This window comes from Solanum stenotomum, chromosome 2 (genome assembly GCF_019186545.1).
Source record: "Solanum stenotomum isolate F172 chromosome 2, ASM1918654v1, whole genome shotgun sequence".
NCBI lineage: Eukaryota > Viridiplantae > Streptophyta > Magnoliopsida > Solanales > Solanaceae > Solanum > Solanum stenotomum.
The window spans coordinates 63,895,426-63,918,582 of NC_064283.1; the positions used below are offsets into that span (position 1 = coordinate 63,895,426).

The following is a 23,157-nucleotide window of genomic DNA, read 5'->3' on the forward strand; positions in this document are numbered from 1 at the left end:
ATAACTTTAAAGATATGATCAGTTTAATGCTTAAAAAAATTAAATACAAAATCCACAATAGTTAAAATTTGGATACAATCTCTAATGCCATTCATGATTGTGGGTCTGGACCCGATTTTTTTTTCAATTTCGAGAATCAACCAATAGAAAAATTCGTAGTCCAGTGACTCACAGCATCCCTCTCACCCAAATAAATGTAATGGGATGAATCAAATCAATAAGGGTTTTTGATTGATTCAAGGCGCAGCAAAACAAAATTCAATCAAGGAAAGGGGGCTTACTTTTCCTAAGGCTGATTCATCCTATTCAAATTAGCTATGCTAATGGACGAGGAAAAGTTTTCAGATGTGAACCCCCAAGAGATGAGCAAGAACCCCCCATGGCTCAGGGGTCGCACTCTGTCCCGCTTGATAAAAAATATGCTTTTGTGTTTTACGGAATAACTTCATACTTCTAAAATCGCAATTCATATATCAATATTATCAAACAAACGAAATATATTTAAAAAGATTATATTTGAATCGCAAAATTATTAGTAATCGGTAATTATTTATCACTCTTATAGTTTTTTTAAAATAATACATTTACTTTCACTGTCACAAGATAGAAATAAGATTGTCTAACACATTATTCTCTTTAAATTTTATTTATAAAAATTACACTAAATATATTATTATATAACGTTATAGTCATTATTGTCTAATGAAATTCTTTTTTTTATTCTATAGTGAGTATCTATAGAAGAAAAAAAAGTAGTACTAATATATAAAGAAGAAAGTTTGATAAGTCTTTTTCTTTTCTTTTTTCATGGGTGGGTGCAAGTGGTATATGCACATGATTTGATTAATGTATTGTGTGCTTTGTTGTGTTGTGTCCAGCGCAAATGCAAAAGACTATGTTCCCTCTAAAGTAATCAATGCCCTTTTTCGTCTTTTTATTAGCTTTTGGTTAAAAGTCGTCTTTGACAGCATCGAGTGTTTACGTCAAATAAATAAATATTTTACATAATATTTATTTTATTTTATTAAATTACTATAACATGATAAATTAGTACTCTCTTCGTCCCATTTTACGTGGTATTTTTCGGATTTCAAGATTCAAACATGTTTATCTTTGACCGTAAGTTTTTTTATAAATCTTTTACATTTTGAATTATTTATTATTGTGACTTATAGTACTTTTTACGTAGTTTACAAATATATAAATTTCATTTCAAAAAATTTGAAGATTCCATGCGTAAATTTCCAATCAAACTTAAACTATTTAACTCTCGAAAAATGAAAAGTGTCACATAAATTGGGACAGAAGGAGTGTTAAGTAGTTACTTTTAAAAACTATAACAAGATAGCAGCAATGTTATGAAAATAATTTTTAGAAAATAGTTTATGATTGACTAATTCATTTGGTGATTTTCTTTTTTAAGTATTTAATAAATAAATTATATTTGACTAAGTGACTTTTAAAATGTTTTTCAGTTTTTGACGATTGTGTTACGAAGAAAAAGTTAATTTAAAGGTTCATTGTATGATTAGTTTATATAAACAGAAAAATAGTTTTAAATTTTATATCAAAGACTTCAATATTACTAAGGTCTTAATCAATATAAATATAGTTAAACAAAAAAGGGAACAATATTGGTTAGATCAATATTATTGTGTGGGGCAGAGTATTGGTCAGTAAAAAATATTCACGTTCAAAAGATGAAAGACAACATGGATAACATGGATGAGGGTGCACATATAGAAGTGTTGGCATACTACGACATATGAGATTAAAAACGAAGTTATACGAGGTAAGATCGAAATTATGAGGAGGAAATGTAAGAGGTTGGTTGTAACCAGAGTTAGAAAAGATAGAAAAGGCCAAAAACGACAATGAGTAGACATGACATGAAACAACTTCAATACTGAGAAAATGAACCTAAATAGGAAGATTTGGAGATCAAGGATTAGGATAGAGCTAGTAAGTAGTTGAGCACTCTCGTACTCGTAGTCTCTAAAAAAATTAATTGGATTACTTTGTGTTGCTTCAATTCCTTTGTATCTTGCTTTTTTTTTAAATCGTCATATCATTTTTACAATTTTGTTTCAAAAACTTTTCTTTTGATCAGAGGGTCTATCGAAAGCAACTTCTTTACCCTACAAGATCTACGTACATCTTACTTTCCACAAACTCCACTTATGAAATACATTACATATATTATTGGGTAGACATATGGCTTAAATTAATGACAGATAATTTGATAATTATAATTTGTTTTATATGAATAGGACGTGAAAGAACTTTTTTTTTTTCTCTTAATTTGTAGCTTATCCCAACATCAAATAAATTATTCGTGATGTTGCTCAAAAGCATCTTTTATTTTTGGACAGATACTTCAAATCTCCAAATGTGTATTTTTTAAAATTTCACAGAAGCTTAGCCAAACAAGCAATAAAATATTGGTCAAAATTGCAATACTTTTGAATATAGTTTGCAAGAAATAACTAAGAAAAAGGACACATAATTAGGACTTTGGCTTTTTCTCCTCCTTAATGTTTTTTGGTTAGTTTATGAATATGAGTTTTTTTCAAATTTGATGAGCTTCTTCTAACATACATAGTGATATTTAACTTTAATAGTGGCAACAATTTTAGTACATGGATACAAGAATCGTTCGATTCGCGATATTCTACACACTTCTGGGTGAAAATACATTACCTGTACCACACTAGCACACATTTTTTCTATAACAGGCTTGTACGCCCCTGGACTATTCCATCGGGTACCAACTACATTACATACCTGGGAAGAATCCCCTAGTTTTTCTTTTTCGATGACTCTAGTGTTTGAGACAGCTTGTACGCACCTCAACATTTTCAGTGGATATTTGCCACCTCCGAATAGCATAGGTACTAGGTAACTCTGAACCTTCAAGGCTAAGGCAACCAACATACAGAAGCACTGATTTCCAAAAATTGCCATATCCGTTGATACCGGTAAGAGGAAAGAAAGAAGGGCGTTAGCAGGATCCATAAGTGGTTATTGATGGTCACATCTGCTAGACTTGATTGACATGTCTTTGATCGATTTCATGAGGAACTTTTCAAGTTCTTTTGCAGCTGGCCCCGGTCTTAGGACACTAGGATCACCCCATTCATCACAAGGATCACTGAACCAATTTGAGCTACCTAAACACCACCCTCCTGGTGAGACCATACCGTGACCACGGTGAAGAATGTGTGCATCAATCATGTCCAATAAGGGAGAATCCGCTGATACGTTTCCAACAAATGCAACCTCCCTTTTAAGTATTCTATCAGAATTTGGAGATCTGAAGTCTGAAGGATCTCGAGCAGTGTTGTCCGAGTTGATGAATCGCAAGTTGGAGTTAATGACAGCATCTGAAAACTCCATAGTATTGCAAGCAAGAGTCTGAAAATATCCTTTATGAGACGATCTAGTGTTCGTGAAGTATAGCAGGAGCAATCTTGGAAAATTTTCCCATCCCTGGATCGAGTACTCAACAAACTTCCTGTTTAGAATTACATGTTGAGAACCTGACAAATCAAGCAAGATCTCAGAATCCAAACAAATTATCAGAAAACATTTTAGCCTGGACTAAAGGCATGAAAAATGAAGGAAACAAGAAATCATCTGGCAAGAAACTTACCCATAAAAAGTTTAAAAGCACTAGGAAGTACCCGTTTTCGGTCACCCACAAACATTTTCCCTCTTAAGAGAATATAGAGTCTAGAGTCAACGATAACTTCCAGAGCCTTTTGATATCTGAAAACAAAGATCAAACAAAAACAACTTTTATAATTGTAAAACAACATGTTACCTTTCTCAAAAAAATAAAAATAATTGTAAAACAACTACTAATTTGAAGGAGCAGAAGGAATGATGTTACTTACTCCTCTGGGCTGATGTTCTTATTATATTCTATGAAATTCAAATTCCTCGGAACAAAAGAGAGGATGTGGAGAAAATCTGCAACAAATGTTACACTTAGTGCATCAGCTCAAATATATGTTACATCTAGGAAGAGTAAAGAGCAAAGTGAGCCTTTCTAGACGAACGAAGAGGACAGCGGAAATTCATGTAATCAAATACATTGTGAAGAACATTCTGTGGAAATCTATCTTCGGCGTTTAAGTAGTGGTCGGAACGATTAACCCATTTTTCCTCCCGGAATGGTTGATCTCAATGAAACAAAGGGTCATAGCTTTGGATCTCCAAGTTCACTGTTGCACCTTCACCATTCAATCAAGTGTTTATGGTTCATGTGGTTTTTTGACCCTTTTTTTTTTGAGATTCTGATGTAATTTTTCTACTCTTCGCTGCTTATCAGTGTATTTAGGCATCATATCGGTGTTGTTCATGAACTCGAGCCAACTTTGAAGTAAAAAAGCTGAAGTTCAGAGAACTAGGAGGCACCTCAGTTTAAAGTTCAATAAGAACTTTGGAAAGGAGAACAAAAGAACAATGAATCCCCAAGCACGAGATAGTGGTTGGCTTCTAAGAGATAAAACTTCACGAGTTCCAATCCACACCCCATGAGAAAGGGCGAAACCAGAATAAAATAAACTATGCGTAAATTTTCATTTTCCTCTGAATATTGTTAAGAGTTAAAATAAGTTTGAGGAATTTCAAAGAAAAAAACAAGTTTGAGGAATTAGACTTTGACTAGTTTATTATAAAATGACAAGAAAGTATCAATGATCCTAAAAAGCTACTGGCTCTCTATGTAATCAAGAATATGCAGACAGACTAATGACTATATTAGGACAAGATTAATGGCATGTTAACACTTGAGGCACCTTGCTTAGTGATGGGACCAGTAGAGGACTCTTCCGTTCACTAGGATCAGCACTCTTCTCTTCTTCTTTGTTGCAGGTATACATTATTGTAACTAACTTTAGCCTGGTATTGAGGCCCACGCTTGAGTTATGGTGAGCAACTTACTCCATCCTTAGTTGTGGCTAGTGTTAGTAAATTAGCTTCACTTTTCCATATGCAAATGATGCAAAATGCTGAATATGGTATATAGCAGCAAATTATCAGCCTTACAGCAATTACCACTAGACAAAAATGGATGTGTGGATGCATTACAAACAACAACAAGAACAACCATGCGTCAACCCTAGGCAAGTCAGGGTCGGCTATATGAATCATCACCAGTGACGGAGCCAGAAATTTTATTAAGGATGTCCAAGGATAATGGTGTGCCGCTGTCAAAATAAAATAAAAAAATATTGTGTTATTTGGGGTTCGAACCCAAAACTCCTTCATTCAAATGGACACCCATTATCACTACACCAAAGGCATAGCTTTTGTCAAGGGTGTCCAACTTTAAATATATATCCTTTAAATGTAGAATTTGACATATATCCAACGTAATTTTCCGACGAAAGGTGTCCAATTGGACACCTTGGGGTGGCTGTGGCTACGCCACTTATCATCACTAACCATGTTGCTCCAAATGGAATATACCTTAATGGGATAGATTTTTTTTCCATTCTTTTTTGAGAAAGATATATGGTATACTTCTCTTTTTTCATGTACTCCCTTGAACTTTTTCCATTACGCTCCCCTGAGATCAGTAAATGCAACTCAACCTTACATGAAATCCACAACCCCGACAGTCAACTATTCTTCATCTATTAGAAATAGTTATATACTTAATGGTGTCTATGCTTCTTCTATTTGCATTTGGTTCACTCCCTTGACTTACAACTAATGAATTTGAGAGCAGTCACCGCATACAAGAAATGCACTACATACTTAATGGCATCCTTGGCCTTTGAATTTTTCTTTTGATAAAGATGGTATTTTGCCAGCTTGTGTGCACTTCTACTATTCCAATAGGTACTTGCTAATTGCTATCTCCTACCAGTATAGCTATTAACTCTGTGTACCAAGACTTAGGCATGTGGAAAGAAAGAAATCACCGAGTATTTTTTTGTATGAGCTGGAATTGATAATTGGTCTCCTATGGCTTTAATCTCATTTCATGATCACTAGGCCACACTTACTTTAGATTCAATGCTCATTAGGAGTATTTTTATTCTGATCAGAGACTTGTATGCCCGTGTCGAAGTAGTGGGAGATCTACAAAACCTCCAATTTGCCTTAAAAGTCATAATATTTAGTAATGGATTGAAACAAGACTGAATATCGAGCAAATGAATAAGGATAATTCATATAGCCGAACCCAACTAAATTCAGATCAAGACTTTAGTAGATTGATTGATATTATTCCCTTGAAAGACATTATAAAATCAGAGGGATTCAACAAGCTTGACGGTCTTTACATGAACTTCAAAATGCTCATGAAATTTGCTAACCTATGCTCTGTCCAGAGGCGGAGGTATGTAGGGTCAAGGGATACATTTGAACCCCTTTCGGCAAAAAAATTACTGTTTATACATGGTTAAAAATTATATTTTTATGTATATATATATACACAATGTTGAACCCCTTTGACTTCTTAGTTCTTAGTATGTTACTTCTTTAGTAAAAATCTTGACCCCGCCACTGGCTCTGCCTAATCAAGCTTACAACAAATAACTTATTTGAACTTGAGCAAGTTCCAATTCAGCTCAAAAATCTCCAAACCAAACAGTAGAAAGACCATCCCCATCCCCCTTTGGAACTGTTAGCTGACTATTGTTTCTCAGCAGCTTCAATAAAAATCACTACTTTCAGCTTAATCTATATAAAGACTAAACCCAATCTATCAAAATTAATAGAAAGCAACAAAAAAAGAAAAAGTAACTCACCATCTTGTGGAACGAGGGGATAATCAGAGGCATCAAGATTAACAAACCAATCCCAATCCATTTTCCACTTCAACAAAACAGCAGCACCATGAAGCACCAAACCCAAAGGAGAAGACCCTTCTTCATTAACAGCATCAGCTTTCTCAATAACATTCACATTTTCAGCTGCAACAAACACATCAACAGAACCCACTTTCAAAGCAAGCTGAAGTCTCTGTTTTGGTGAAGCAAATTGATCAAGATGAAGCAAATAGTAGTTTCTTGGATGATACACTGCTTGAAGTAACCTAAAGATTCTTGATCCATCATTTTTAGTACCAGTAATGAAGTATGCTATTCTTGGTGGTGGTGAAAAGGGGTTTGAGAAAGTGGGGTTGTGAGGAAAATGAGTTTGAGTATGTGTATGGCTATGGAAATGGTGAAGTGGGAGGAGGAGACAAAAGAGGAAAATTAGGGGAAGTGAAAAGAGGAGGATTTGTTTGAGAAAGAGAGACATGAGAATTGGGGATTTTTTGTGTGGAAATTGTAGTATGCTTGATTTGGGTCACCAATCCAATTTAGGGGTGGAGGTGGGGGTGGGGGGTACGGGGTGGGGTGGACATTGACAAAGATTTTGAAAGCTCAAAATGTCCACAAAGGGGGTCTTCATTGGTTCAAAGATAGGTATGACAATTATTTCATAGGTAGTTTTGTTTTGTTGGACAAAAAAAAATCACTTGGTATTCGATATTCTATCTTGCAGATCGATTTTAGTTTTAAATTTGTGTTTTGAAATTTTATATTGGGGATGAAAGACTTTCTAACTGATATTTTGATGCTGATTTTGGAGCTCAATCAAATTTGGAGTCGAGTATTCTAAAAGTTTTAGATTGAGGACTAAAGCATTTTCAAATTGGTATTCAGTATTCACCCAGGAGTTCAATTACATCTGAATTTATATTTAAAAGTTTCATATTAGGAATAAAGTCTTTTCAATCAAAGTACGATTTCATTTAAGACTCAAATACAATAAGTTTCATTCAAAATAAAAAACTACTTACCAATTCACCACAATCATTATTGTTGAACAAAGACATTACTCACCAACTGGAGCAAAACTTGCCCTTCCATTACATGTTCGGCCAAACTTACTACTTTAGTAGACTTTTATATTTATACTTTAAAAATATTATATATATATATATATATATAAATCTTAAACACACCACTTTAAAACTCAATAACTTTATAAGAAACTATAATCTTAAACACACCACTTTAAATCTTGGCAAAGTATCTTCACTATATTTTGTATTAATAAAATAATAGATATCATTTACATAGAATCGGATCGTTTAGGTATGGTTATTAATTATTAATGTATCAACTTGTGGATAGTACTTTATTTTATTTTATTTTATATTATATTATATTATATATCCTACTTATTTGGTTCAACAAATATGAATGCAAGTTGCAAGTGAATTTTGACTGTTGTTTGTTCCCTTGTAAACATATTTTGCTTGGTTGATTTTAGCTTATTGTCGAACTATGTTCAATTTCAAAGTGCTTTGTTAATTTTCTTTTGAAGGTATATGGTCATTTAAGGAGTAATATATCAAATTCTCCACTAAGAAGTTACTTATATTTGTTTTATATTATATTCATAAATAAAGTCATTCAAATTAAATTAAATTAATTAACTATAATAATAATATATTCAGTATAATGGAATGCGTTAGGTCTAAGAAGGGTGGTATGTATGTAGTTTTATTCCTACCTTGTGAAGGTAGAAATGTTATTTTCGATAGACATTCAACTCAAGTAAGTGTTAAAATGAAGTATGGAAAAAAAATATAAAAGCGAAGAAGTCATGTTGAAAATAAGAAGAGAACAAGTAGCAAGTAGCAACAACAAATAATTAATACTCGATGATAAATGAAGCAATAGAAACAACCTATATTAATAAGGGAACTAGACAACACTTGAATACCTACTAATGTTCTAGCTAGCTTAATATAATTGTCGACCTTCATGTCGTGCTATCTAGGATCATGTCGTGTTTAATCACCTCTACCCAAAACTTCTTCGAATTACTTCAACCTTCCTTATATCCACTATAGTCATTATCTCACACCTCTTTGTTGGGGTATTTGCGCATTTGCTCTTCACATACCTGAACCAATTCAGTCTTGCCTCCCTCATCTTGTCCACCACAGGGCTTGACTAGAATTGTAGAAAGAAGTTGGGAGAAAGATCCTAGTGTGGTGGCCATTGCCACCTAATCTCAGATAACTTTGTTCCTAATCCTATCTCTCTTAGTATGCCATGCATCCATCTCAGTATTCATATTTCAACTACGTTTAATATCTTTTGGTGAATTCTTGATTGGGCAAAACTTTACCCGTATAAATAGTGGATCTGACCATGCACCACTTTATAATATTCACCTTTTAAGGCTTGGTGACACATACTTATCACACAAGATACCAAACCATTTCATCTGGCCCGCTCCAATACAAGTGCAACAACATCGTCAACCTCCAATTATAAATTAANCACTTTATAATATTCACCTTTTAAGGCTTGGTGACACATACTTATCACACAAGATACCAAACCATTTCATCTGGCCCGCTCCAATACAAGTGCAACAACATCATCAACCTCCAATACTAAATTAACGCAAAAGATCATTTCATATATAAACCTCTGCTCAAATATGACTTCAAAATGTTAACTTCCTTTGTTGTTCATGGTGTCATGTTTATCTCCCTTATTTTAATTTTTTATAACAATTATTCGGACCTGTTTATTACTTAGATGAAAAATTATAATTTGCCTATTGGTCTTTTACTATATATAAACTATAGTGTTACGAAGTTAAACTTAAGAAATATTTATAGAGGAACTTTCACAAATAACCACTATAATAAACTTAATTATGCTTCATAGCTATAGTTTGCATATTTACGGGTTATACCTACAGTTTAAGTTGTCTCGTTTGTATAATTCGTGGATTTGTATAATTCGCGGGTACATTTGTATAATTCAATTATTTTTGTATAAACTTGAAATAACGAATTTATACAATTACAAACATCAGAAGTGTAAACAGTTATACAAAATATATTATACAAATTCCGAATTATACAAAAGTTATACAAATTCCAAATTATACAAAAGTGTGAATTATACAAAATTAAAAAGTTGAGCCGCGTAATTATAGCTAGAAGTAGGTCGCGAATTGTAATCAAGGCAAACTATAGCTATGTTAAGTAATTAACTAGTATATGTTAAATTATACGCGTAATTTTTCCATATTTATATAATAATCCCTTTAGTTGTTTATTTTTTACTATAATAACTTTGTGAGTAAATTGATTTAACTTGAGTGACTTCATTAATACTGAATAATGTGAATGATTCATTATATCATTTTTGCCAAGGAGGAGAATAAACATGGAATTTCTATTTTACACTACAGAATAGATCACATAATGTTAAAGCTAGATGAACCCATTTAGACATTACCTCATAAAGGCCAGTAATTCATTTGTTTCAATATAAATCAATCAGGCCATGTATCAATACTTTTGGGCTACTACAACTCGCAATCGTTGTATTCATGTCGAATCCTCTAAAAATATACACTATTTTAGGATCTGGCATATGCTCAACATTTGTTAATATCTTTACGTGATTAATAATTCATCTATCCATTAATTCAACTCATTTTAGTTTGTGCATATTCAAAACAACATTAACACCCTTAACTATTCATACCTAACCCAAAAGAGCCCAAAGCACCATTTTACTCCAAAATTTGAGTAGGACTGTAAGTAACTCCAATAAGCCCAAGTTCCCATTGTTGCATATTTTTCTCAACAAAACATTAATTCAGAAAATATAAAGAATCAAATATACACTAAGAATAACAGGTTGATGACACGCAAGAGTACTTATCGACAGAGTTGTATTGACACCTCGATGTCTACTCATCACATTAGGGTCAACACTATATCAAAAATTATCTTTAGCAGCAATTAATTAATGACAATAGTTTGATTACTGCTAAATAAGTATTTTTGGCAATTAACATTCTTTCTAAATATTCCAAAAGCCTATAGCGACATTGAATCTAATGACAATTAACTAATATCAGTAAAGACTTTAGCGCTCTTTATTAATGTACCTATTCATTACCGCTCAAAATTGTTTTTGTTATTGTGTAAAGAATGTCTCAAGAAATTCGTTGTTCGCTGATTCAAGAGACAATTCGATCGGTTCCTATATATATATCGTTGGTGTTGGAGGGAGAATTTTGAGTAGCCATCCCCAATATGAGAGTTAAGACATTTAAACTTTACTCTTAGATTCACATCAATTTTTTTAAAAAGAGAAAATATTTTGGTACCTACAATTTTAAGAAAAAGTCAGTTGTCTTATATACTACTACTGAAAAAACATGGACATGAAGTGGCTGTAGTTTAGTGGTGAGAATTCCACGTTGTGGCCGTGGAGACCTGGGCTCGAATCCCAGCAGCCACACTAAATAATTTTTTGAAATATTTCTTTCATTTCAATTGAGTTGAAAATATTTATCAGAATAATTTCTTGGTTGTTCCAATATACAATTTTTTATTTGCTATAACAAAATGTTATTATTGAGAAGATATAATCTTCTATCTTATATATAATAAGAGAGGAAAAAGTGTCACATGTCAACACCACAAAAAACACATTTTAACTAATTAGAATTAATTAAATGGAAATAATTTTTAAATAATTTTAAAAATTATGGTGATGTAACTGTAAAATTGTTTTTAATTAATACATATAATTTTATAATATTAAAAAAATTAACTTCAACACGGTGAACTTCTTTTCCCACAGATTTATTTTAATGAACATTTAATATAAATATATAATAACTACTTCTTAAATTTTGACAATTGATACTCATACAACAATATATTTCTTTAATTTAAAAATCTCTTTGCAAAAAAATAAAGATATCTATCGCTCTATATATTTGTCTCTCTATATTTAATTTCAAAATAATCTTTGGAAAATTTATATCTATATCTACATCAATATCAATTAATTTTTAAAATGACTTTAAAGCCGTTTTTACAATTATATGAAAAATAATTTTAAAATATAGAGTGATGTAACTGTAAATTTGTATTTAAGTTGAATATAAAATAAGCAATTATATATAAAACTACTTTTCAAAAGAAAAATTATAACTCTCTTTTTATAGCAACAAAATATTTCAAAAGAACTTTTTTTTTTTTTTTTTTTGAAAAATATCCTATTTTTAATGCTAAGTAATTTAACTATCTTTTCACATTTTCTCCTTATTTAAAAAGAGTCACCAACACAAAAATACAATAATTACTATTAAAAAACATATTAATCAAAAAGAATAATTTGAAAACCGATTGGCAAGAAAATTAATTAAAAACAGTGGATCTTCATAGGGAAAATGGAATGGTTTTGTTCCCTTTTTAAAATTTAAATCCCTATCACATGCCTTATTTAATAATATAAAGAAAAAGTTTTCAGTCATAAAAAATAAAAAAATACTAAAAAATTGTGTTTTTTTTTTTTTTTTAAAAAAAGCAGAACCCACGTTCTTTATAAATAGAAAGAAAGTTCAAGCGGCCATGACAAAATACTAAATAATTAATTTAAAATTTGAATTTCAAATGATAACTAACCTTATCTCTAAGAAACAGTTAAACTTCATAAGTCATATCTGTGAAAAAATATTACTCTTAACTACATTGTCATCCACATCTTCTTAAACCAACTCTTCAAAATATAAATTCAAAAATGTGTAACAAAAATCACATTAAAAAAAAATTGATTGCACTTGAGATCATAAAAGAAAATTGAAAGGGAGTATGGTAGTGTATGGTATGTATGTATGCCTTTTTTCTTAATTGTATGCCCTCTTTTTAAATTATTTTATGTGAAATTGTTTGATTATAATTGAAAGGGAAGGACCACCATCCTCTCCAGTGCAACGAGGAAGAAGAAGAAACTAACGATAAAGAAATAGAAGAATTCTGAAGAATTTTCTGATAGTGAATCAATGTACGTCATTTTAAAATATTTTTGGTACATAAATTACTGCTATGATAATTGTTTTGTTAATTTAATACTTTGCATGACATCTAATATTTTATTTTTTCATAGTTTAGCCTTTCTCTATTCATTTTTATGCTAAATTAAAATGGTGTCTTTTTAAGTGATTTATTAGATTATTAGATGCATATACGTACTATACTCAATTACCATTTAAATTTAATTGGCGTTCCTTATTTATGTTGTTTTTATATTCTTTTAACGATTCAATAAGTGTTTCATTTTGCAAGAATAAAATTAATATTAATATAAATAATGATGATGATGAAGAAGAACAAAATCAATATGTATATTGACGGAGAAGATAAAAGACTTGAGATGATTCGGAAATGAAGATATCGTCATACCTTAGGTAATTATTATTGATATAAATTTTACTTTTTTATTTTCTATTTTCTAAAAAAATTATACTTTCCTCATTCTCCATCCTTCGTTGATGATAAAATTTATGCTAAAAACTTATTAAATTTTAATCATAAAAGCTAATGTGCTGTATTAACTCTCTAATTTGGATGAGATTATATTTCATAAAGTAATTGAAATTACATTTGTTGAATTTAAATATAATGAAAAAATTTTGATTAATGAAATAAAATTATAATAAGAATTCCGTATAATTTTGAAAGTAAAAAGTTATATATTTATCTACATAATATTAGAAGATGAGTCATGGAGAAGGACAGTGATTTTTTTATTTTTTAAAAGAACACATGACAAGTGGTTAACACAATAACAACATATATGAACAAGAAAATGAAAACAATATAAATACATAATTTCAATGTAAAAGTATAAACATTTAAATTTGAGATAAGAAAGTATTTTGAAATATAAAAAAAAATCATACTATATGGATAAACTCATGTGTAATTGAAATCGTACTATAATGTTTAATCAATAAAAAAAACGCTCAAAAAACATAATTAAAATAAAAATAAAATTTCAAAATTATTACGTGGATATTTCAATTTTCAAGGTAAAACTCAAATTTTTATATGTAAGAGAATTATTTCATAATCACAATTTAGTAATGACGTTATTTGAACTATAAATAAAATAAAAAAGTTAGTAAAAGTATCACGAAAGAAAAAGAATCAAATAAAAAAGAGGATTATAATGTATCAAGAAAGCATGCAATATATAATATCATGTAACTTAATTATTAATAGATAAAGTTAGGAATAAACAATATTATATAATGAAAGAATTTCTAGCAACATAAAAAAAAATCAACTAAATTTTCATATAGGAATTTTTTAAAAATTATTTGAATATAATCTCAAATTCTATATTGACAATAAAGTGGAATGAAATTTTAGCATCTTATCACATATTATATAAAAAAACAGTTCGGTAAATTTTTAATAAGCAGAAATATTGAAAAAAAAATAAATCTTTTATTATATTTTAGATGCAAATTAATATAACCTTATTTCTATTACATGTAAAATTCTATACGAGGAAAATTAATTGAACAATAGAACAATATTTACAAAAAGAGTATTAATTAGGGATAATATGAAAATTGTACAATGAATTCACTTAAACCTAAAGTAACATAATAATTTAATACAGAAATTTGTTATTAATAATTTTTTACAATAAAGATTGTAGAACATATAATTTTGTTTGTACTAAGAACACTTCGCATAAATCATATTAATTCTTTGTCGTTATCTTCTTTAAAAGTGTAATTTTTTAATGATTTGATTTTTAAGTAAAATTACTGCGCATCGCGCGAGCACGTATACTAGTATAACATAATATGAAAGATACAAAGGTTTATATGTTTGTGTAGACAAGGAGGGGGTAGGGCGGGGGTGTGTGCAAATGCGTATCTAGGATTTTGAGATGTTGAGTGCACTATTATGAAAAAGTAGATTTAAGATATAACTTTGATCGGTTTAATATTTGGGTTCTTATTACTGAAACCCATTAAAATTTTAAAATTATAGGTCCAAAATTATTTTTTATCTATCCAAACCACTTAGAGATGTGCTATCCAATTTTAGTAAGGAAAATAAAACAAGATAGATAATAAAGATTCAAATTTCTAACATCACTTAGAGAAGTGAACCCAATTATCATCACACGGCATTATATGATACTTCGAGTGTGAATTTACATATCTATATTTAAATATTTAAAAAAATATATATAACACTTCTATATATAATTTCGGGAGGGGAGCATGAATTCACGTGAACCCAGGATTCCCTCCTAGATACGCCCAAATTCACGTGAACCCAGTGATCCCCTCCTGAATACACCCCGGAGTAAGGGATTATGTGTAAAGTGTTTTCTAAGAATCTCATATTAGGTGCCAAAGAGCTTTGATATACAATAATTAAAATCTCTCCATAAAGAAGTTGTTTATTTTGGTTTTGTTTTTTTTTAACTATAACAAAATATTGTTGTAGAGAATATATATATCGATTTCAAAAAAGACATAGTTATTATCATAAATATTATTATATAGAATGATTGTTATAAAAAAGTCTGATCGTATATTGTATGATATTAAATATAAGATGACATAGATATTATTTCAAATATTTGAAGAAAGAAATTCGAATATGGGTTTGTTTTACGATACCATTATTTTAACTTCAAATTTAAAATGGAGAATATCGTAAGTTTGAAAAACTGATTTGAGGAATTTTCGTGTGAAATAATAGCGCCTCCATTTACAAATTTTCAAAAAAATAAATATAAAATTGAGTAAAAATCATGTTCAAACGCAAATGATAAGTACTTTTTTTAGTTTCAACTTGAAGTACTCTTTCATTTTTTTTCCAACTTCAATCAAATCATGTCCAAAAGACTTAGTAATTGCAATGTAATATAGGGTGTGTTGGTATGAATGAATATGTTTTCTATGAAAATTATTTTCTTAAAAAATAACTAAGTTTCTTATTTATTTAATTTTCTAGTGTTCAGTAAATATTATTCCTGGAACATTTATAAGTAACTAGCAAAACACTATTGTGGGGTGTGATGGAGTGGGGAGTGAGGTTGGGGTGGGGGGCGGTAGACAATAAACTTGAAATATAACTTATAAAGTATTTTAAGAAAGAAAATATTTTCCTTTATATCAAACGCACTTATACTATAAAAATTCTTCTACCCGAGCAATGGAGCTACCTTTGTACAATCAAAATTAATTGATACTCTTTCGCTCGGTAATTATCTATGTAGAAGTGAACTTTCTATGTGTATATTTTATATTGAGTTCTCTTGAATTCTTGATATACATGTTTACTTCATTATATATATATGACCGGGTTGGTTTGGATTTTTCAACTATCAAACCAAATAATTTGTGTCGGATTTTTAAATTTATAAACCAAACCAAACCAATAAAACTCGGGTTTTTCAACCTCGGATTTTTTCGGATTGTTTCGGATTTTTCCGGTAAAGTATTCATACAACATATAATTTACTTGTACTTCAAGTATTTCTTTAGTCCTGCCAAAATACAGCTATCTAAGGTGTTTCTTAAAAAATAACACAAAATATGATATGATTAATGACACTAAAATATCCAACAAAAATAATAATAATCAAATCACGTAAAATAAATACTAAATGATCATAATTTAAAAGTACTAAATCATGCTAAAATAAGTTTAATAAGTATTAGTTACATGACTAAGTATTAAAGGAAATTAAAATTAGATTATGTATTTTAATTGTCTAAACCAATGTAAAACTAAAGAACAAATATTCAATATTATTATCATTCTTCGTGTTGAATTGATTTTCTTTTTGCATTAGTATTAATTTGATTTTGATTTAAGCTTTATTATAATTACCAACATCCGTGGACTATAATCTTTATTGGATCATTTAGAATTTCTAAATTTCAAACTTGAAATAATATATTAAAAGATAAAAACTATGAAAAAGTATAAGAAATATTTTAAAATTATATCAAAGTAAATATTTTTATGTATAAAATAAAATTTTAAAATTATATATATAATGTCGGGTTGGTTTGGTCTAGGGTTGATTTTTTTTAGTTAAAACCAAACCAACTCAAATATAGTTGGGTTTTTTTTCCAACACCAAACCAAGTCAAACCAAACACTAGTCGGGTTTTTTTTCCGGTTTGACACAATTTGCGGATTGGTTCGGTTTTCGATTTGGTTTTGTACACCCCTATATATATATATATATAGTTTTATTCTTTTTAATAAAAAACCTGATTCTGTTTCTATTTATTTAGTAACATATATAACTTAAATCTTTTTGAGAATTTCATGTGCACAAGAACTAATTTTCCTTATCACTATTTTTGCCAATCCACATGTGTATAAAATGTGAATAAATAATTGACATATGCAATGATGGTCATTTTGTGGATGACTTGGCAGAAAATGTGGAATATAAGCTAGGGTTTGTGATTATGTGATTTCTTCTTGTATTTCATGATGATGCTTTTGAAAACTGATATATATGGCTGATACTAAAATGTTAAATTTCTAAGGGATATATTGTACAAATTAATTCGCAAGAACCACATATAATTTATTCCCTATATCCTCTTACCCAATCTTCTCATCACCTCTCTTTGTATATTTTTTTTTTTTGGTTTAAGTTTTGGATATTTTATTCATAGCTTCCAAAATAAAAACAAGAAATTACACCTTCTTACACCCCAACAGCTAGTGTCCAACCTTGTCAAGCCCACTACTAAAAATGGAAAAAACAACAAATAGACCAGGCCCTTTCGTAAACTTGATATTCTAAGATAGGATTTTCTCCGATATCTCCGTCTCTTCGCCTTAGCTCTCTTCACTGCTTCTGTACATGAACAACAATGTTGCCTCCATGTTACTGACGTTTATGCTTTTTTCCAGTTGTGTTCAAAAGTTTCTTCCTCTTGCTTTCTTTTCTTCTATTCTCCCTCTTTTGGTCTGTGATTCCCATCATTCAGCAGGTGATTTTGCGATCTCTCTTTGTATATTGCTCATGATGAAAGCAAAAAATGGATCCCGACAAAAATAATAGCATATTCAGTGTAAATCTACAAGTGAGGTATGGAAAGAGTATTGATATGTACTGTGTATGCAGTGAAAAGACTATTTTCGACAAACTCTTGACTTAAGTTACACATACCAGAACTCAAGTATGTAAAGTGCATACCGTATATACAAGAAACCATACTAAAACAAAAATGGAGGAGAAAAAGTAGCATGCAACAAATAATATGATAATCAAAACAAAAAAAACTAATTAAGGAACAACATTAAAACTAGAATCGAAAAAGAAGCTAGTATAAGAGTAAACAAGAAGTAATAATTATATATATAGGGTTTGTGTGCGTGCTAAAATGGCTGAATTTCTATAAACTCCATAGATTGTACTCTACAACCCAACATAGATGCGAAAGAACATTCACCTTAGAGAGGGACAAAAGATTTGAAATTTATAAATCTCGATACGTAAAAAGCAGACTATATGATAGTTATAACTAGTACAGATCAAAGGGTAATTGATAATTTAGTGGATTTTCTTAATACATATATATGATATGATCAATTAGGAGCAGAAAATTGTAATGTTCATAAATGATTAAAATTATTTTAATGTTTATATGTACTAGATATTGACCTTTTTGCTTTCTTCGTATATTTACTTTTTGTATTCTGAAATTCATAATAAAAAATTCTGATTTCACCGTTGAGCTAACATTGGAAAGCAAAATCCTTATCATTATAGGGCATGCTTTGAGCCATATGATTATTTGCTCAGCCAACAATAATCCATAAGATACTCAAAAGGGAATCTTGTGCTAACTCACTTTATCAAAAGTGAATCAAGAGTAGGCCAAAGTAAGATTTTTGAAATGACTAATGTACCCCCCACAATACATGACCTTTCTAGAGTGAAAGCAATACACCCCCATAAATAATCACTTTGAGAATGAGTTGAAAGATATGTCTTTATTCAACTTGCAATCAGAGGAAGCATGTGCTCGCACCGCACTTATATAAATATATTATTTATAACTAATAAATGTAAATTAGTGGCGAAGATAACCCTTCTACAATAGCTCTTATGAATGTATGTGCGCGCACCACACACATAAATATATTATTTATAAATAATGTAAAGTAAATATGGATTAAAAACAAGAAACAAAGCCTTAAAAGATCTATAATATGTACTCTCAAATCAAACAAATAAGTTGAGTTGTGGACCTCTCAAGGAAATACAATGGTAGTCATCTTTCTTATTACTCAAAAAACCAATTGATAGGAAAACATGTGACATTTAGCTTCTCGAGAATCAAACTCTATGAATTTTGATTAATATTTTTAAGATATATTTTTCTTATACATGTGTGTATACATATATATACAAAAATAACAATATATTGTGTTTTAATATAATTTTCGAATATCTAATTAAATACTAATTTTAGAATATTGTCCGACTATAACATGAAAAATATTTTAAAACAAGGGAGATAATATATATATAGTCTCAAGTTGATAATTAGAGTTAGAAGTTTCATATGGAAAAATAGTCTACTAGTATGCTTTCGTTGGTATATTCTATGTCACTCGAAAGGGATACACAGAGTTTTGGGTACCAAAAGGGTTGTGATCTAGTTAATGGTTATAAGAACGCAATAAGTGATGTGTAGATTAAGCTCACGTACATCATGGATCGGACAAAAATCCACCCATTATCGATCAAATGAATTTTAAAATATTGAATGTATGATTGGCTTTCGGAAATATCTCGATGATCCATAAATTTGAATAGGGTGATATATAAGAAACTAATTATACTCTCTTTTTTTAAATTTTCTATCGATGTCTAGTACCTGCATTCAGAGGCGGAGCTACCCTAGGGCAAGGGGTGTCAAGTGACACCTCTTTATTGAAAAATTACATTGTATATATAGGTCAAAATTTGGTTTAATAAATATATATACAAGTGTTGGCACCTCGTAACACAAGTTGAAGGTTTAGTGTATTTGTTAAGGAGTTGTAAAGATTGTTTGAGGTTGTGTGTTCTATCTTGAATACCAATGCTTATACATTTTTAATTTATATTTTGACACTCCTTAATAAAAATCATGGCTCCGCCATTGCTTGTATTTGGAGTCTGACTATTTCAGATTCGCACCGCGCGTAAGACCCAATTCACTATCTGTATTTGGAGTCCGACTATTTCAGATTCACACCGCGTGTGTAGGACTACAACCAAAAAAAAATTCAAACTCAAAATTTCTGATTAAGAGAGAAGCAGCCCACGTCTGTTACACATAATGTTGCAATTGTTGTGGGTCATATAAATAAGGTTCTTTTTCCGGTGATAAGTAATCACATATTTCCAAACAACTTACAACATCATGCATGCACTAGTTTAGAAATGTGACTTATAGCAAATGTACTAACAATAATGAAACCAAAATACATATTTGATAATCAGACACACGTGTCATAATCCGATTGGCTTGTAATATATGAGTAGATAATTGACTACAATATTAGAGTGACACATATATAGATGATGTCCATTTTTGGGTTATTGATGATGATGATAATCTAATAGGGGCATTAATGGTCCCACTTATCACATGGAGGGGGCAGAAATAGTCATATACAAAATCTACTCTAATCTCCTCTCCACCATTTATCATTTATCTCTCACGTGGTACTCCTAACCCCACTCTACAGTAGTTGCTTCTTCTAATTTTCTTACACCATTATAAAGTCTATTACATAGTCCAAGATAATAGAAAAGAGTGGAAGATTCAACGAGACGAGTGTTCTATAATATTTTGAAATATTGATTTAGGTATAGCTTATGTTGGTGATCATCAAGATTAGATATAGTAAATCTATATCATGAGTAACGATCATTCATCTGCTTCATATATCCATATGGTACGTAAACTAAAATATCTATGATCTACTTATTATTTATTTTGTGATCGATGATCATTAAAAAAAAGTAGTACACTAGATGATGTTAAATTTCTCTTTTGATCAGAGTTTTCTGATTTGAGCTCCTAGTATGAAAAAATTCTTCCAATTGAAGCCCTACGTGACTTGAATCTAAATTAGTTGGGCTTCGATACGAATATCAGATGAAAACCTTTTTAAAAAAAAATCTATTTTGTGATGCATGTATAGTTCAAAGAACTTGTGTGTTAAGCATTCAGTATATGCTTTGGAGCCTAACTAACATAACCAATTTCAAGATTTTAACTTTATGAATTTTGGATTTTGACCACTGAACTCATCACCTTGTTTGAGTTTTGAGTTCATTGTTCAATATTTTCGGTAATTTTAGGGCTCATCAAATAAACCCTTATCTATATATACTTCTAGATCTGCCTCTACCAACTAATTTGTATGTGTATCGTGTAGCGTGATCCCTATTAGGATTTTTCTCACTCTTAATTTTTAGGTCTTAAATTCGATAAAATCTTATCTATTTCATCACAATTTTCGATATTACAAAATAAAGGGTTACTAACCTGCTAATCCTATTTTAGGTGCAGCACCTGATAGAGAAGTGTTTGATTTACAAAATGACGAAAGAAGAGTGCATGGAGGCACTATCCAAGCATGCAAACATCAAACCTGTTATCACTTCTACTGGTTAGTTTTAACTCTTTTAAATTTTATTAGAGTTTAAGTTCTATATACTAATGATGTATAACATATTTACATGATCAGATATGAAAATAGAGTAAATAACCTATTATTATTAGAACTAGTTAAATAATTACTAATATGGTATTCATTAATTAGCTTATGCATGCATGCGAATTTCCGTTTGAAGGTTTTAAAACACACATATATAATCAATCACGTTGAACCCACTGACTTTAGATTCATACATGATCGAGTCATCTCCAATGTGTACGGCTGATCTCATATATCGTTATGATCAGTTGTGACGGAGCCAAAAATTTCGCTTAGTAGTGCAATATATGAAGAAGTAAACACATAAACTAGCTGAAGGGCTACTCAGAATTTGTATTTGTTTTAAGAAAATTCATTTAATATGTACAAATTACTCCCTTATCCGTCTCATTTTATATCATGAGTTAGTTTGACTTAACACGGAGTTTAAAAAGGAAATTTTTTTAAAAAAAATTTGTGGTCTAAAATAAGTGATAGGTGTTTATGTGACTATAAATCATTTCATTAAGAGTAAAATTAGTATTTTAAAGTTAAACTATTACTTAATATATATATGTCATTCTTTTTTAGACCGATTTAAAAAAAAAGTGAGTCATATAACCGAGACAAAAAAAGTATAAATTTAGAACATGATAATTTCAAAGTACTGCAATCTAGAATTCACAAATTACTTCAAATGGTGAATCTCATGATACTAATAAAGGGGCATATTAATAGCTAGTGCCTATGTTCAACAATAGTTGTTCATTATTGACTTGACACATCCCTTAAAAAATAAAAAATAATAGGGGTAATATTACTATATTATCCTTTGTGTTATATGATAAATAATATTTAATAGCAAGGGTAAAATAGACAGAAAAGACAAATTATCTCTTGATTTTCTAAATTGGACAAATATTGTTGGACAACTATTTTTAGTATAGTGGACAAGTATTATTGAACAAAGAGAATAGCTTATTTTAACATTGCACGTAAACTCATTTTCTTTCCGCTAAACTAGATTGTTTATGTACATATTTTCTAGAATTGATTTTAATATTATCATGCATTCAAAAAGCTAAATAACCAAACTTGATTGAATACAGAGTTATTTACTTCGAAAAACAAGAATCAATTCCCATATATTAATGATGTACACATATTATAAAAATAAAAATCTTAGCTAGCTAAATTCACTTCTGATACAATTTGTAAATCTTGAATCCGACTTTGATCATGATTTTGCAGTGTGGAAAGAACTAGAGAAAGAGAACAAAGAGTTCTTCGAGGAATACAAAGAATCACAAAATAACAAAGATAGTATGACAGAGGAAGAGACAAGTGCTATGATAGAGAAATTGATATTAGATTCCAAAGAACCAGGTCCTTCCAAGGAATCAGACAAGAAATAATAACAATAATAATAATAATAATAATAATAATAATAACAGATATTATAACCATGTACGCGATTGCGATCTAACCTTTGAGTTCTCATAAAATGTGTAAAGTATTTTTACATTATCAATGTATTTTAATCTAGTCTAATATGTATATTACGGTTTATTAATAATATATTACTTATTATGAATACTAACTTG

The 23,157-nt window shown here is 29.9% G+C and overlaps 2 protein-coding genes and 1 non-coding gene across 3 annotated transcripts; 2 read left to right on the plus strand and 1 right to left on the minus strand.

Moving 5' to 3' along the window:
* Positions 1-2,603: 2,603 nt before the first annotated feature.
* LOC125854631 (beta-glucuronosyltransferase GlcAT14B-like) lies at positions 2,604-7,291 on the minus strand. Its single transcript, XM_049534218.1, has 4 exons — positions 6,765-7,291; positions 3,897-3,972; positions 3,653-3,768; positions 2,604-3,539 (listed from the first exon to the last, which is right to left on the minus strand). The coding sequence occupies exons 1-4, from the start codon at positions 7,258-7,260 to the stop codon at positions 3,022-3,024; spliced, it is 1,206 nt and encodes a 401-aa protein (XP_049390175.1). The 5' UTR covers positions 7,261-7,291; the 3' UTR covers positions 2,604-3,021.
* A 3,931-nt stretch (positions 7,292-11,222) lies between these two features.
* On the plus strand, positions 11,223-11,294 carry TRNAH-GUG (transfer RNA histidin (anticodon GUG)). Its single transcript has one exon. It is a non-coding gene; the product is annotated as a tRNA-His (tRNA).
* Positions 11,295-20,646: 9,352 nt separating this feature from the next.
* Positions 20,647-23,123, plus strand: LOC125854641 (uncharacterized). The gene is made up of 3 exons (XM_049534228.1): positions 20,647-20,806; positions 21,421-21,526; positions 22,805-23,123. Exons 1-3 carry the CDS (start codon positions 20,768-20,770, stop codon positions 22,966-22,968), a joined length of 309 nt encoding a protein of 102 aa, XP_049390185.1. The 5' UTR covers positions 20,647-20,767; the 3' UTR covers positions 22,969-23,123.
* Positions 23,124-23,157: the final 34 nt, after the last annotated feature.